Source organism: Leptosomus discolor, chromosome 1, assembly GCF_034619465.1.
Source record: "Leptosomus discolor isolate bLepDis1 chromosome 1, bLepDis1.hap2, whole genome shotgun sequence".
NCBI lineage: Eukaryota > Metazoa > Chordata > Aves > Leptosomiformes > Leptosomidae > Leptosomus > Leptosomus discolor.
In genome coordinates, this window is record NC_141391.1 from 191,225,946 (window position 1) to 191,241,586 (window position 15,641).

General features: G+C 40.6%; 1 protein-coding gene across 2 annotated transcripts in view; it reads left to right on the top strand.

Annotated features, from left to right (window-relative positions):
• Positions 1 to 12,710, top strand: part of MET (MET proto-oncogene, receptor tyrosine kinase) — a 68,726-nt gene extending 56,016 nt beyond the window's left edge. For both annotated transcript variants that reach the window (XM_009961938.2, XM_086473047.1), the window contains exons 12-20: positions 68 to 224; positions 1,020 to 1,160; positions 3,552 to 3,782; positions 6,156 to 6,236; positions 6,809 to 6,990; positions 8,538 to 8,647; positions 11,166 to 11,331; positions 12,216 to 12,352; positions 12,500 to 12,710. In XM_009961938.2, coding sequence (XP_009960240.1) covers positions 68 to 224; positions 1,020 to 1,160; positions 3,552 to 3,782; positions 6,156 to 6,236; positions 6,809 to 6,990; positions 8,538 to 8,647; positions 11,166 to 11,331; positions 12,216 to 12,352; positions 12,500 to 12,710 — 1,416 coding nt within the window. The remainder of the gene's footprint in view (positions 1 to 67; positions 225 to 1,019; positions 1,161 to 3,551; positions 3,783 to 6,155; positions 6,237 to 6,808; positions 6,991 to 8,537; positions 8,648 to 11,165; positions 11,332 to 12,215; positions 12,353 to 12,499) is intronic.
• Positions 12,711 to 15,641: the final 2,931 nt, after the last annotated feature.

A 15,641-nucleotide genomic window follows, 5' to 3' on the forward strand; every position in this document is an offset into this window, starting at 1 on the left:
AATAATAATCTACTCCTTACTTGTCTTTTGAAAGCATCACACTATTTTTTTCGTTGTTTTTTTCCAGTGGAAGCAAGAAGTTTTGTCAACAGTTATTGGAAAAGTGCTGATCCGGCAAGATCAGAATTTCACGGGACTAATTGCTGGAGTTGTTTCAACATCAGTTTTAATTTTTATCTTTTTGGTGTTTTTCCTCTGGAGAAGGAAGAAGAAACAAATTAAAGGTCCATCATAGTCAATTCCATCAAATAATTCCATTATTATATCTTAGATTTTAAAAACTGACATCAGTTTATGTTTTGCTTAATTGCCGTGCAATGCCGTGTTGTGACCTGTCAGCAGAGGTTTCACAATCAAGTCCAATGTTTAGTTGCATTTTGGCCCTTGGCACTTGCCTGAGCTGGGTGAAGGGCCACACTATGCCTAAAGGAGAAGGATTTCGGAGGAACTCAGCTACTAGAAAAACTTCGTCACTTCTCTTTCCCAATCAGCCTGGGAAGAGGGGACAAGTAAATGACGTGCATGGAATCACAAGTACTTCAGCTTCATTCAGCTGCCTTGTAGTCCTCCAGGCTGTGCTAATGCTGCGGTGTCCTGGTCTCCTGTTCACCCAAATCAGGAACTTGGTCAGAGTGTGCCTCCTCTCTGGCCCACATGTCTGGGTTTCCTTCCAGTGGGAACTGCTGCACTACGCAAGTGGGTAGGAGGAGGGGAGCTAGTATATAACCAGGTCTTGTTCTGATGCAGTATCACAGTCAGATCATGAAGCTGGCCCCAGAGGCTCCAAAGCTCTCTTGGATCTTCCAGTGTGGCCAAGAGTGGGGCTTTAACACGAGTTACAGCAAATCTTGTGCTGTACAAATAGCTCACGTTCAGGTCCTACACGTCTGCCTCAGCAACAACCCAGCCCTCTTCCCAGCAGAGCAGAACATCTAAACTTAAATAATAGATACCTAAATGAATGCTGGCACACAGTAAACATGAGGTTTTTCTAATATTTCTTTCTCCTCTGCCTTCAGATCTGGGAAGCGACCTAGTGCGCTATGATGGCAGAGTGCACACTCCTCACCTGGACAGGCTGGTGAGCGCGAGGAGTGTAAGTCCAACAACAGAAATGGTTTCAAGTGAATCTGTAGACTACAGATCAACTTTTCCAGAAGGTATGCTTTTATTATGAATCGGTACGGATTGTATTATATACATCTTGCTTTTCATATGTCTTCAGATGACAGCTATTTTGATCAGTATCTTAATTTCAATTTCCCATCTGGTTTGTCTGCGTCTGCATTGTTTGAGACTTCCATGTGTTCACAGGCTTGCGATTTGAACTGCACGTCTCGGGTACTTCCCAAGTTAAGGTGCAAAGGATTTTTACTTATACTCATGTTGGAGGAATATATAAAATACTATTAGTAAGAACTCTGTAAGTATGCTCTGCAATGTGTTAGGAGGTAGTGGATATAAGATTTTGTGTTATCATAAGGTCTATCACACCATGCGCAAATCTACTCTGAAAAAAGTAATTTTAAGGATAGCATCAAATAGCTGTAGGTTTAGTCTGTCTCAGTAACTTCATATAGTCATTATAAAGCAGTTCTGTCAGCCCAACATGGGACACGGGGTTTTGTAAACTGATATTCTTTTGTCTGTTCATGCCCCTCCTATAAAATGGCACATTGTATGACATAGAAATGTTGATTTTAAAAATTAAGCTAAAGGGATGTGAAAACTGTGGCAAATTGAGTGGAGGTCCATGTGTGCTGAGATGCCAGTCTCAGAAAACATGCTGTTGGCCTGTAGGCTTGAGGGAAGAATAACCCTAAGCTGAATACATTTTTGTGCCTTATAACACCATTTTAGAGTGGGTATTCTCCAGAAGGGCACTCTGCTGCACTTATCATTACTTTAGGCTGAACATGTCCTTTGAGGCATGTGGAGACCATGTTCTGTGATTACCATTAGAGTCTTTAACCGTAAGGAGTTACCATATTATGATATTTGAGATATCACAGACATTGGTTAGTCTTCGTATAGACATAGTCTTGTACTATTTCAGGTGCTGCCATATACAACTCAATAGAAATCACTCCAGATCCTTACTCCACCTTTGTAGTCCCCAATTTGTTTGAGAGCCAGGCCCATTCCCAGCTTCCTTTAAGATTCCTTAATTGCTGCCACCAGCTCGCACAGGAAATGTCTTGACTGAAAGATTCCCAAAGGAAAAGGAAAGCTTGTGCCACTGGTTAGAAGGGAAAGTGGTACATGAGACAAAACTGTGCAAACATCCTTGGTGGAAGGTAAATCTGCAGTGGTCCTGGGGCCACTGCACGCTGGCAAAGCACAGCAGAGAGCACACCCAAGAAGGAGGTGTGTTCACTTAATGCTCCTGTAGGAATGTTTACATCAATTACTGCCAAAGAATAAAATGACAGGAACATTAGAAAACGTGCAGATTTACATGTAGCAGCTGTAAAAATTTTGCAGCCATGGCTAGAGTATTTTACCATGATTGTTAAATAGGTATTTGCACTCGGTGACATAAATGAGGCTTTGTAAATGTAAGAGTTTGTATTTTTGATTCTAGATAGAGCCGCACTGAGTTTTTCTCAACACCTAGAGTGATAACAGCACTATATGAAAATTTCCCAAGTTTTATACATAAATATATAAAGCATGTCTGTACAACATCTTTTACTCTTTTGTCATAAAATATCTGATAATTTCTGTTGTTAAATTTATTCCCTTTTTTCTTTTTGACCCTGGGCTAAATTCTGCTCATTGACTCGACTGGAATCATTCCAGACTGAAATTGGTGTAAATTAAACTTAGTTCTTTGATCCTATTACACAAAATACCAGAAAAAAAAATCAATTTAAAATTCCTGAAAAACATGCTGTTGACAAAAATAATTTTCTCAAATAAATACTCCTTCCTTGACTGAAACATTTTAATTTCTGCTATTTTAAATCAGCTGGCTCATTTTATTTTCATGAGTAGCACCAACTGTATTATCTTCAGCAGTTACAGGATATGAATCACCTCTAGGCATTTCCCTGGTTGAATATTTACCATTGGATAAATATAGCTAGTCACCAGTAGTTTGGAAACCTTCACGAAATGTAGAGTTCCCTACCAAATTAGAATATGACAATAATAAAAGGTTTCATATTTTTAATTGTTCACTAATTCCTCCTCCCATATTGCTGTCATTTTTCCATTTTACTCTTGTTACTCCCAGTTACTAGAAATGTTATCATTTACACTTGGCAAGAAGTGACAAGGCTTCATTCCATCCCCTCAGAAATGTGGAAGTTTTGCCATTTTCTTTCATAAAAGTAGAGCTGACACAAGCATAAGTTTCTAGTGACATGGTTTTCCTGGAGTTTGGCAGATTAGCAATGCATATTTTCATTTTCCCTTTGTGACCAAAACTTCTGCAAAGCCAAGCCTCTTCCAAACTGATAAACTCAAACCTTGCTTACCAATGAAACAAACCTCTTCATTTTCCAAGAAGTCTGAAAGGATTATAACAGTTTCTATTCATCTTGCAGATCAGTTTCCAAGCATGTCCCAGAATGGATCGTGCAGACCTGCCCAGTACCCTCACTCTGACCTCTCCCCAATTCTGTCTAGCGGAGACTCAGATTTAGCCAGTCCACTTCTCCAAACTAATGTCCACATTGACATCAGTGCCTTAAATCCCGACCTGGTCAAAGAAGTGCAGCACGTGGTCATCGGTGCTGACAGCCTGATTGTGCACTTCAGCGAAGTAATAGGAAGAGGTGGGTACCGCGGCTTTCACCTTGCAAACTGCTATTCTTTTTGCACACCCTTTCATTATAAACCATTCTGAATAAGTTGTCTACATGGAGATTTTTCAAGCTTTTTACCTCTTTACAGCACTGCATCCCATGCACCAAATCAAGGTGAGAATGAAAGGGCTGTCTGTTGAAGAAGTCAGATGAAGGGTTGTGCAGTTGGAGAAGACACCAGAGGGAGGAGTCTGCCAGTTAATGGTGCTCCTTTGAACTCAGAGACTTGCTAGTGCCCCGCCAGCTGCCTTACTCTCACCCTTTTCCAGGCTACAGAAAAGCTCAGCCAGGGCTTCTGATCCATGAGGCTGCGGCGCAGGAGTGAGGCTGCCTCAGAATATTGCCTGAGCCTAAGGCACACGCCTAAGCAGGGAATACTGAGGCAGAGGCACCAGTGACCTTAAATTTGGAGCCTGAGTGCTGGCATGATTGCTACACAACACCGAAAACTCCTGCAGTCACTAGTATATTCAGTAAAAGTCCCACAGGCCGGTGAAATGCACACACCCCTTTTCCCTCCACAAGGTTCCCCCAGCTCTGAGGAATTTGCTGTTTGTTTCCTGCTGCCGAAGGTTCTCCATTCCCCCTCATTCCTCTCTCATCCCAGCTGCAGTAACGTGTAGCTCATGATTCACTTCCCCTTATTTTTGTCCCTGATATAGCAAGTCCCCTGTTTTTCTGAATTTCACTCCTATTCCTCTACATCTCCATAAGCAGGTTCCCTCCTTCTGTCATAGCCCAACCCAGTATTTCTGTTAAGGGCATTTATTAAATTCTGTGGTGTTGAGTACCTATTAGTAACCCAAGTAGAAACTGGATTTTCTACTTCTGCATGAGAGGTCTCCTGTTGAGTATCAGAATACTGATAGAAATTTGGCTGTAAATTATATTCCTAATGCCTCTTCTGCAAGAAAATAGCCACAAATCAAACAAACAGTCAGTGTGTTTTTCCCTTCCATGTATGACACTTCATCATCCCCAAAGCAAGGGTGGGCCTTTTTCTTTTCTTTCTTGTTTCAGAAAAGTCCAAGCAATTTCCCTTTTTTAAAAGCTGAAAAATACCAGAAATGACACTGATATAATTAACCACTTTTAATTTTCTCCTCCATAACTAGAAATGGACCAAACCCAAAAATATTATAGACACACCCAATCTAAACTTTAGGATTTGTGCCCAGGCTCCAAACAATCTGTGGTCTGATGGGATTTTAGTTGCTTTTGTAAAACAAACTTTGTATTAATTTTACTCCAAGCCAAAAGCAAAGCCAACTGGGTTCTGACCAGCACTTATGACTGGAACCTAGTAGAATTAATCAGATAGTCTTGTTCTCTGCAGAACTCACACTTGTCAAAAAACTAATTTGCTTTCTAATTGCAAATATTAAAATTTAAAGGTGTCCAGTAAATAGTACATTTGTGAAGGAAAGCCACCATGACATGTACATAATTTGATTTGGATAAATTCATGCACATGCCTGGAGCTCAAAGTTCTCTGTTTCCCAAACAGGTCAACCTGACTTCTCCTAGTAAGTTTTCACATGGTAGGTTTCTGTAGACTGCCCCATCTGCTTGGCAGGAAAGCACAGGATCAGGAAGGATTTCTGTGTCCCTGACAGTTTATGTCACTGCTTAGACCATGAGAAAGAAGGCAAATTTTGCTCATCATCTTTTAGTGACATTTCGCACTCAGAACTAGGCCAGAGGAGAGACCATAGACCGCTGCCTACTGGTGTGGTCAGCCTGTGGTCAGTAGAGCGACTCCCACACCGTTCACGGCTAACACACTGTTTTCAACACTCAACATTTTCCACGGAATAGCCAGACCTGAGAGACTGTAAGCCCACAGTGACCCTCCTTATGCAACTTTCCACTGAAGATGCTCCAAGGCTGTACAATCCAGTGGACCACTTAGCATGAGCTTGTGGACCACTGGGAACCACAGATCCAGTGGTCATGTCAGCTCCTAACTGCTCCCCGGTGCCTTCCAGTGCCCTCCTTTGACGTATATCTCACAGGAGAGTATGGTGGGAATGGGTTGACACGGTTTTCTGTACATAGTCATTAAAAGAACATAAAGCAGTTGTGGTGCCAACCTCGTCGTTAGTTATATTCTCCATCTAGGTCAAGAAATGTCAATTATATTGCAAATAGAGTTTTCATTTTATGTAATGATGGTTTTAGGTAATGGTAGTTTTATGTGTTAGTTATGAAGTATACATTACAAATGTTGGGAATTGGACGGAAATGGAGTGTGATCACCTTAAGGCATAATTGCCACCCAGTGGAAAATATCAGAAAGCTGATTTTACTTATTAAAGCTAATCTTGCTCATTTTTCACACAGGACATTTTGGGTGTGTGTACCATGGGACATTGCTGGATAACGATGGCAAGAAAATTCATTGTGCTGTGAAGTCACTAAATAGTGAGTTACATGTTTAATAGTGAGACATTACCGTACCTCGAAAGATAACCAGGGTGAACTAATTAATTACAGTGAAGTGTACTTTCACAAATAAAGATTCTTAGTTGCAGCTGGATCAGATTTATCTTTGGAGCGATTCCAATTACTTCAGATTACCATGAGACACTGGTGAAAAGGACACAGGAAAATGAGGGAAAGGCAGCATCATTTTTTATGCTACTGACTACTGAAGATTTGGGTTTGGAAGTTAAATTGCCAAAGAGCGGGCAAAGCTGCTGGAAAAACAGGAAGAGACTATAACAACATTTATTAAAGGCTTTACTCAAGTGTTGTTATTCAATGCTAAATAATTCATAATAAGAAAAGGAGGAATGGAATTAAAATCACCAACAAAATGTATTTGATCATTGTAAGAAAACCAATGCACATAACCTAGTTGTAATGTGGGAGGTGGCAAGCATATTTGTAGTTTCTCATTATCACTTTGTTGTGCAATGACATGCTGTACAGAAATGAAATGTAGTTTGTTTGGGTTTCTTTTAATTAACTCATTTTATTACTGGATTTCTCAGGGATTACAGACCTGGAAGAAGTAGCTCAGTTTCTGAAAGAAGGAATAATCATGAAAGATTTCACTCATCCCAATGTTCTGTCACTCCTGGGAATCTGTTTGCCCAATGAAGGATCCCCCTTAGTCGTTCTTCCATACATGAAACACGGAGATCTTCGAAACTTCATTAGGAATGAGACTCATGTAAGTACATGGTGAGATCTACCAAACGGTAATGCAAGTCTAGCCACACCCTGCTCCAACACCACAGGTTATAAGCTCTGATAATTACGTTATGTCTATAGCTTGCTGCTGTTACTACACCTTAACCTTTAGCACTTGCTTAGGCTGGCACCAAGCCCAACCACAGCACTGCCACTCCTTCCCTTCCCCCTCAAATTCCTCTCTAGAGTGTTTCCCAGAAATTATCAGCAATAAGTATTTCTCATTTCCCATCCATAAGCCTCTTTATAAACAAATGTGTTTATGAGATCTAAGTCAAGGGGCCCAACCATCTGCTGGTTTAAACTGGCATATCTCCGTTGACTTCAGCACAGCTGTGCCAGTCATCACCATCTGCTCTTCCAGCTCCTAGGTAAGGGATCTTCATGTCCAGCTAGTGTCACAGTCCCATTATTATCAATATTTTTTCTTCTTATCTTACGAAAGAAAACCCGCAATTGTTATACAGACTATGAGTTCTCTGTTATCAGAGATTTTCCAGGTTTCCATTGAAAGACAGCAGATTTCTCAAATGTGCCTCACTGCTTTTTCTCAAGCATGACACCACAGGTCTTCCCTGAGGTCGTGCAAGCCCACTTTACACTGTAGTATTTCACCCATTTCACAGTGCTAGGACAATACAAAGTGACTTCTGAGACAACAGGATTTTGCCCCTGCCTCTATGGCAATCAACAATAGCCAGTACAATTAGAAAAAAAAAAATGCGTCTTGACAAATTGTTTGGGGAGTTAGGCTTTCTGAGGTACGGGCCTCTTCCCTTTTGAGGTTCTTTCATTCTACAACCACCGGAGCCCTTGTCTGTGGTCCCTCCTGAAATAATTAGAATAATGACCACCATTGAACAAGATTGTTCCACAGAAGAAAATTATATGGGGCAATGTCAACAAGACAAAAATCTGTGGGACCTTACTATCACTTAACAAGTCATGCTGTTGGATAAAAGAGTTGCAGATTTATGCTTATACTTAGTTTGATATTTAACATTTTCAGTAAGGTCTGACCTTGTAGACCAGCAGAAAGCATTACCAATCTTTGTGGAAAACCTTCCTCTGGTAACTGCTAAGGTCTCATTTGCCTTTTCCATGGCATCATACTGATGATAGCTTGCACTTACTTAGCCCCAAATAGGACTGTGTCCTTTCTTGGTCATCTCCAGCCGATGAGCTCCAAGTTCATAGTTAGCACCTTCTACTGAGTTACATGCTATTACTTTATTGGCTGTGATGCTGAGATTTCAGCACACCGTTCCACTTCCCAGCCCAGGTCATGCTGCTTATGCTGCAAACTCCACTCTTCTGGAGTCTGTCAGCTTTTTTGACTTCTTAAAGCATGTTTCCTCACTGGAGGTAAGAACTTGACCTAAATTTACGACAGTTTTACTACAAGCACCAACCTGTTTTGATCATTCTGGTGGCAAGATAGGTGTGTCAAAAGCAGAGAGTCAGCAAAAAACAGTCTGCTCCTTGGGCTTCTGCATTCATTGTGTCACAAACATTTGTATTTTACAGAATCCAACAGTAAAAGATTTAATTGGATTTGGCCTTCAGGTCGCAAAAGGGATGAAATACCTTGCAAGCAAAAAGTTTGTCCATAGAGACTTGGCAGCAAGAAACTGTATGTAAGTACAAACATCTAATTCCAGCCACATTGTCACAGTCTTATGTGTAAGACAGTGAGATGAGATAAATTAAAGTTTCCAGGATTCTGCTTTTTTAGTCAAAATAGGGTGTTTTTTTCATTGTTCCATAATTATAGTGATGTTTGTCTTGCATACTGATGAGCTAATCTGCTTGCTAAGGGCTCACTTCTTACACATAAGCCTTTTTTGAGTGTGGGAAAAAAGAAAAGCTGAGGTGAAAGTGTAGCCTCTCAAAATCATTGGTTAGAGAGTTTAAAAGGCATCTCCTAAGGGAAGTTAAACTGCTGTTGTCTCAACTTGCTGTGCTTCCACCCAACCTCTTCAGAAGCAGCACGTCTCTGCTGCCGCACCTAGCAGGAGGGAGAGGAACACAGGGGAACTTTGTGAGAAAAACAGGAACACAAAGAAACACCAGTGAGACCTCTTGACAGTAATCTTTCATTACATGAGTATGAGCTTACTGTGGCTCAGTTGCTCACACAAATTAACACTGAAAAATCAGAGCATGCAAAGAATCTTACTAGTGTCTGGGTAGCCAGACAGTTCAGTTCACACAGAGACTAACTGATACAGGGCCTGCCGATACTATTCTGCTGATTCATCACCTATGTTGTGAATTAACGAGGTACAGGATTAAACGTTAGAGTTTATTTTTAGCACGTCATAATGTGGAACTCTGGCTACAAAAATGTTATTCACCTGTGACATCAGATTTCTTACTCTTTTTTCAAAGGGTGCACACTCAGGCAGCTGAACAGCCTCTGAAAAAGAATGTTTTCTTACAGCTACTGGGTTTTTTTAAGGGATGAAAAAAGCCACAAGCAACATGACTTTCAGGTTTCCCAAGAAGAAAGGAGTTGGGTTACTGGGTAAAAGTCCTGGTTCATCTAATCAAAGTCCAAATAGTGGCAACAGGACATTCACTCTGGCCTACTGTCTCCTCCTTGGGTGAGGAGGGAAGAGCTATCAGGATGTCTCACATCGCCAACTGAATGGCTGCTTTTGTACTTCTATATAGCTCAGTACTTCAGAGCCCGGAGAGCTGCTGCCAGGAGACACAAGATGTAGGGCTGGAGACACACATTCCCCAGTGGCCATGTGCAACCCAGCACTCAGAAGCACAGCTCCTGCCACAAAGGCAATATCCATCAGAAAGGAAGCCAAGATGCAAGTCCCTGTGAACTCTTGACTCTATTCCACTATCCTGGAAGAGATGCAGGAAGCTGCTATGGCATAAACTGTCCCCTGTTGACCCATCAAAGTTCCCTCCCTTCATTGGTATTGGTTTCATTATTACACCAGTAAATACAGCAGGTGGTTGTGTGCCATTCAGAGGGACTTCAACAGACCAGAGAGTTGTTCAGACAGAAACCTCATAAATTCAAGACAGGGAAATGCCACGTGTAGAGTCTGAGAGTGATGGGATTGTTTAGCCTGGAGAAGACTCGGGGATCTTGTCCATGTATATAAATAACTGATATGGTGGAGTAAAGAAGATGAAGCCAGATTCTTCTTAGAGGTACTCAGGAACAGACCAAAAGGCAGTGGGCACAAACTGAAATAGAGAAAATTACATTTAAACATAGGAAGAAACACTTTTATTGTAAGGGTGACTGAACACTGGCACAGGTTGCCTGGAGAGGTTGTGGAGTCTCCATTGTTGCGGATATTCAAAACCCAACTGGTCCTGGTCCTGGGCAACCTGCAGTAGCTGACTCTGTTTTGAGCAGAGGAGGTGGTGGTAAACTAGGAGATCTTCAGAGGTCCCTTCCAACCTCACCTGTTCTGTGACTGTGTGATTCTTTAAAGAAGGCCAAAAGCATGTGTGTGCTGTGGCTAGGTCTGCACAGATAATGAAGGATAGGCTTAAGCATGCCAACACTCATGCTCTATCTGTTTTGTGACAATGATACCACTTATCAGGACAAACACCAGGCTCAGGAGGAGCAAAGCTAGGGAGATCTTCTGGTACGGCTGAACTGTAATCCCAGCAGAACTTTCTTTATGCCACCATTCTTTCCCAGTACAGACACCAAACAGATCCTTAGTTACCGGACTACGTTATTATATACAGGCAGTCAGCGAGATAATGATAGGTCCTTCCTTATCAAAACTGAGAGTGAATAGGAAAGGTGATGCCTTGACTTGGAAATAAAAATGAGAGGTTTCTAAAGACACAGAAGAAGAAACATCTGTGGAAGAAATGATGTAGCACTCAATCAGGATGTACAGGCTACTAACAAAAATTTTTTCATACGGACCAATTGTTCAAATTTTATTATCAAAACAATATCAGTAATTTCCTGAGTTCATTCACTGTGTTAAATGGGTGTCAAACACACTTTTTGTTTCACTGTTAACATTAGTCAATAGATGCAAGATAAAGTACTGCCTTCCAAAGTCACGGTCTCAAAAATGCAAGTCACTCATTATAATCCACCACCACTGTAAATCTTGCCTGCTCAGTTGCAGATAATACTTTTTGTCATTTCTCTAGGTTGGATGAAAAATTCACTGTCAAGGTTGCTGATTTTGGTCTCGCTAGAGATGTCTATGATAAAGAATACTACAGCGTGCACAACAAAACAGGAGCTAAACTGCCAGTGAAATGGATGGCTTTAGAAAGTTTACAAACTCAGAAGTTCACAACAAAGTCAGATGTGGTAATGTACAAACATATTTGTATCACTTATTAATTCATCTTGTATTGCCTGAGGAATCTCTCTAGTATTTAATGAATGGGCTAATTCCAACCCAAAACTTACATTCATATAAGAATAAAAGACTGTTTCTACATCCAGAAAGGGTATTTGTCCCAATCACAAAGCAACAAGTTGTTGACCTGATTATCTATTACTGCTCAGAAAAGAATTAAGAGTTTAATCCCACTCCAAAGAAAACTAAGGACATTCCAAGAAGCCAAGCTGGAGCTGAACCCTGCTATAGGAGGGGCTCTGGAAAGCTTGATGAAACAGGTTAATTTTGAGACTTGTAAAATTTAATAGTTCTCAAAAATACTTTATTTGCTTTATAAATGCTTACTGAGTGCCTACAGCAATCTCAAATATTACCTGGCCGTTTATGAAGAAAAAATTATAAGATGAAGTCATTAGTTGGCTGGATCACTTTATATTTTAGCTCTCCTTTCAATCCAGATTCAAATTAGCCTGTGATGCATAGAATTTTCACCATGTATATTCTCTTCAGTACGTTTTTACACAGGGTTAGTCAGATCATCAGCTCATGTAAATTGGCAGAGCTCCATTAACCTCAAAAGAGGTCTGCCAATTTATACCAGCTAAGCAGCAGGCCTATAGGCTTTTATTTTCTTTCATTTACTTAGTTGAGTTTCTCCAGCTCTAATTTAAGTGGCTCCTCAAGTCCCTACAGCATTTATTAGCCCACTTAAAAGAAAGCCGAATGCAGTAAAATAACTTTTCAAAGGGGAAATCCATGCATTTGAATGCTTAAATCTGTCAAACTATCTTCTGAAACTGGAATGGAAAGCCCTCCGACTCTAGAACTTATTATTTCTTTGTTTTCTTAGTGGTCCTTTGGTGTGTTGTTATGGGAACTTATGACAAGAGGGGCACCACCTTATCCTGATGTAAATTCTTTTGATATAACTGTTTACTTACTACAAGGAAGAAGGCTGCTACAACCTGAATACTGCCCTGACCCACTGTAAGTAAATAGCTTGCAAAGCCTTCTGCAAATGCTGCTGATTCTAATATTATAGTAAGTGAGACTTACTATAAGGGAGGAAAGAGAGGTCGTTTTTTTCTTTTTACGTGATTTCCTAATTGAACACTTCTTTTATTTGAATGGCAGGTATGAAGTCATGCTGAAGTGCTGGCATCCAAAACCTGAGATGCGTCCAGCATTTTCTGAACTTGTTTCAAAAATATCAACAATCTTCTCCACTTTTATCGGGGAACACTACGTTCATGTCAATGCCACTTATGTCAACGTGAAGTGCATTGCTCCCTATCCTTCTCTTTTATCATCGCAAGACAACACAGACATGGATGTTGACACATGACGGGTATGTCTGAAATAGAGGAAAATCCATTCTTAGTTGTATGAACAAAAAGCAAAATATTTTGTCCACTAGTTTTTACTGCCCGGTCTTTGTGAGAACACTGTTGCACATGGTTATGTTGTTGCCCAAGTTGCACTAGTACAAGAACGTGATATCATCTTGTTTAAGGCTATGGGATTCTATAAACCATCACAGTAATTTCCAAGTATTTGGACAACTGCATCAATTTACCAAATGGAAACATTGTGTGCTACCATCCAGAGCTAGTTCCCACTAGCTCTCATTAATGTGTGCTCAGACCCAAGAACAAAGATTCATCATTAATGCTATGAAGGAGAAAGTAGAATACCAATCAGTACGGCTGGAAGGACTATTACTGTTGCATGTACTTTAGGATAATGAGCAGTGCAGAAATGGTTTTCACACAAAAGGCTAAGACAAACAATGAGAGTTACCAGAGTTTAAAATGTATTTTCCTCCCACACAGTCCAAACTTTGGATTTTTGCACTACATCAACAAGGTTTCTTAGAACAGAGACAGTCAAGAGGGCCAGCTTGATGGTAACTGTCTTAACAGAAATCAACATCAAAAAATGATGTGCAGTAAATAAGTATGTCAGCCTTGCCAGTCCTCTGGTGTATTCAGACGGTACGTAAAATGAAGGGAAAATCATCAAGGTTAAAGCAGTCCTAGTGTCAACTTTATTCCAACATTCAGCCACTTACTCGAGTCAAACAGCCTATATCAACAGCTCTCTCGCTGAAAAACGCAAAGCCTCCATTTCTTTCAATAAAGAATTAACCACTCTCTGAGCATAAAAATTTGAAGGCATCCATATTATATGCCAGGCTGATCCCTGGCATGTGGTAATATGGGCAGCATTATTCTAGAGAGGAAGAGGAGACAGGCAGGCTGGGCAACCTTACGGAGCTGCTGTCTGGTGAGTCAGACAGCAAGCAGCTGAAGCTCTGCCACCTACCACCTACCCTTGGGTGGAGCTGCCGCCACAGGTGAGTAAAGAGCGGCGCCGTTGCAGCCAGCGCTGACCTAAAAAGACACTGCCATAGCAGGAATGTTGAGAACTTCTTCGTGCCAGCCCTAAAGAGCTGAGAAGACCCACCAAAAGAACAAGCAGCTTTTAGGCCCCCCTAGCCTCCTCTTGGATCACACAACCCAGTGAATTATGATACCTAGTTTTATTTCTAAATTCTGACCAGAGAATCAATTTTGAAAAGAGATAGCAAGGAAAACTTTCATTCATTAGGGAAGAGTACTATAGCTTTAGGGCAAGCATCACATGTCATTTCTGTTCCTGTGGAATTCTGTGCATACTACTGTATAGCTTGTTTAGTATAGGATAGAACTGGGTTTGTTGGTGTAAACACATAAAGTATTCTATTTTTATATTAAAAAAAAGTTTATTTTTAATGACATTTACAAAGTTTGGTTAGGCCACAAAATACTGCACTGTGAACATTTCAGAAAATGTATGTCAACGCACATGACTCATAAATTGTAGCAACCTTAAAAAAATACTGTGTAAATATTAAAAAGGAAAAGAACTGACTGTAAACACACTCCACCCCAAGTATAATATCTCCGTTGCTGCAAGCCAACCATTTTAACATCTTGAAAGAGAGGTAGTACAGATAAAGAACTGATATAAGGGAGATATATTGTTCTTGGGAGACAGTGTTATAACTGAAAGATTTATAATGAGGGCAGAGTGTGTAGGCAAACTATGAGCAGATAATATTGTATTGTGTTTCATCACCACTTTCATTTCAGAAATGAACTTTCATGTCTGCTGAGAGCAATACTAATTGTAGATTGCTCAAGGACAAAAGGCTTTGCTGCAGGCAAAAAAAAAAAAAAAATCTCATCTCTATGGTTGTTAAACTAAGGAAGTTTATGACACATAGATTTGGAGAAGATACTCCAAAACCTGTACATACATGCTTGAGGAACGCTGCAATGTGAAACAGAGGACATTTTTACTATTTATGAACTTTTGCTTAATAAAGTTAATGTTGTGTCTGGGACACCTGTAAGAATACGTGATTCTGGTAAAGATTTGATGTTAGTAAGTTCATATATCTGCAAAGAGCTGAATGGTACTTATGTTTATAGTTGTTGTTATGACCAAATAAACATGTTATTAAAATGAATTATTGTAATACTTTACAGTCCGAGTGCTGTAATTACTGTTAGCATTTGACTGTTAAGCTGATAAAAGTCTGCATGCTTTTTCTGACTAACATAGGAAGAGCAACCTGTGGAACTATGCGACAGAGAGGAAACAACCCAGAAACATAAAATTATGGAGAGTGCGCGAATAAATCAAACACGCAGTTCATCAGCCTCCTACTTATTAACATATCAGAGAAAGGCACAGAATGTTTGTCATGAACAACTGTGGCATAGTCTGAATAGGAGGTCTCTTGCCTAACCACTGGCTGAAACCACGCAAAGCCTTAAAATCCTTCATGCACATAGAGTTGGGGTGGCATCTGAAGCTCCGAATTTAGGCATCGTAAAGGGTACCTGCTTGGCCCAACAAGGATGCCAGCACTTGTGTTTAGCATCCAAGCTCCCTAATGCATCATGAGCCACAAGAAACTTCGAGCACCTGAACCTATGTCCCTCATGGTCATCCATCACACATTTCACTTCTGTGAGGTGCTCTGTATCTGTGACACCTGAAGAGAGAAGGCATTGCAGTTCCCGGGGTCTTGGTTCTTCTAGGGAACAGCCCTGCTCTTCTCCCACGTATTTTCTCCCAGTTACATTAGATGCCTCCCACCGAATTCACAAGTTCACTTCTGTGAAGTGTATTTTAAGTGGGTACCCCACAAACACTGCCACATGCACTGTCTTGTGCCACTCTTAAACCAGACTACAAGCTCGTTTCTCCAGGGGCTTACCTCAGC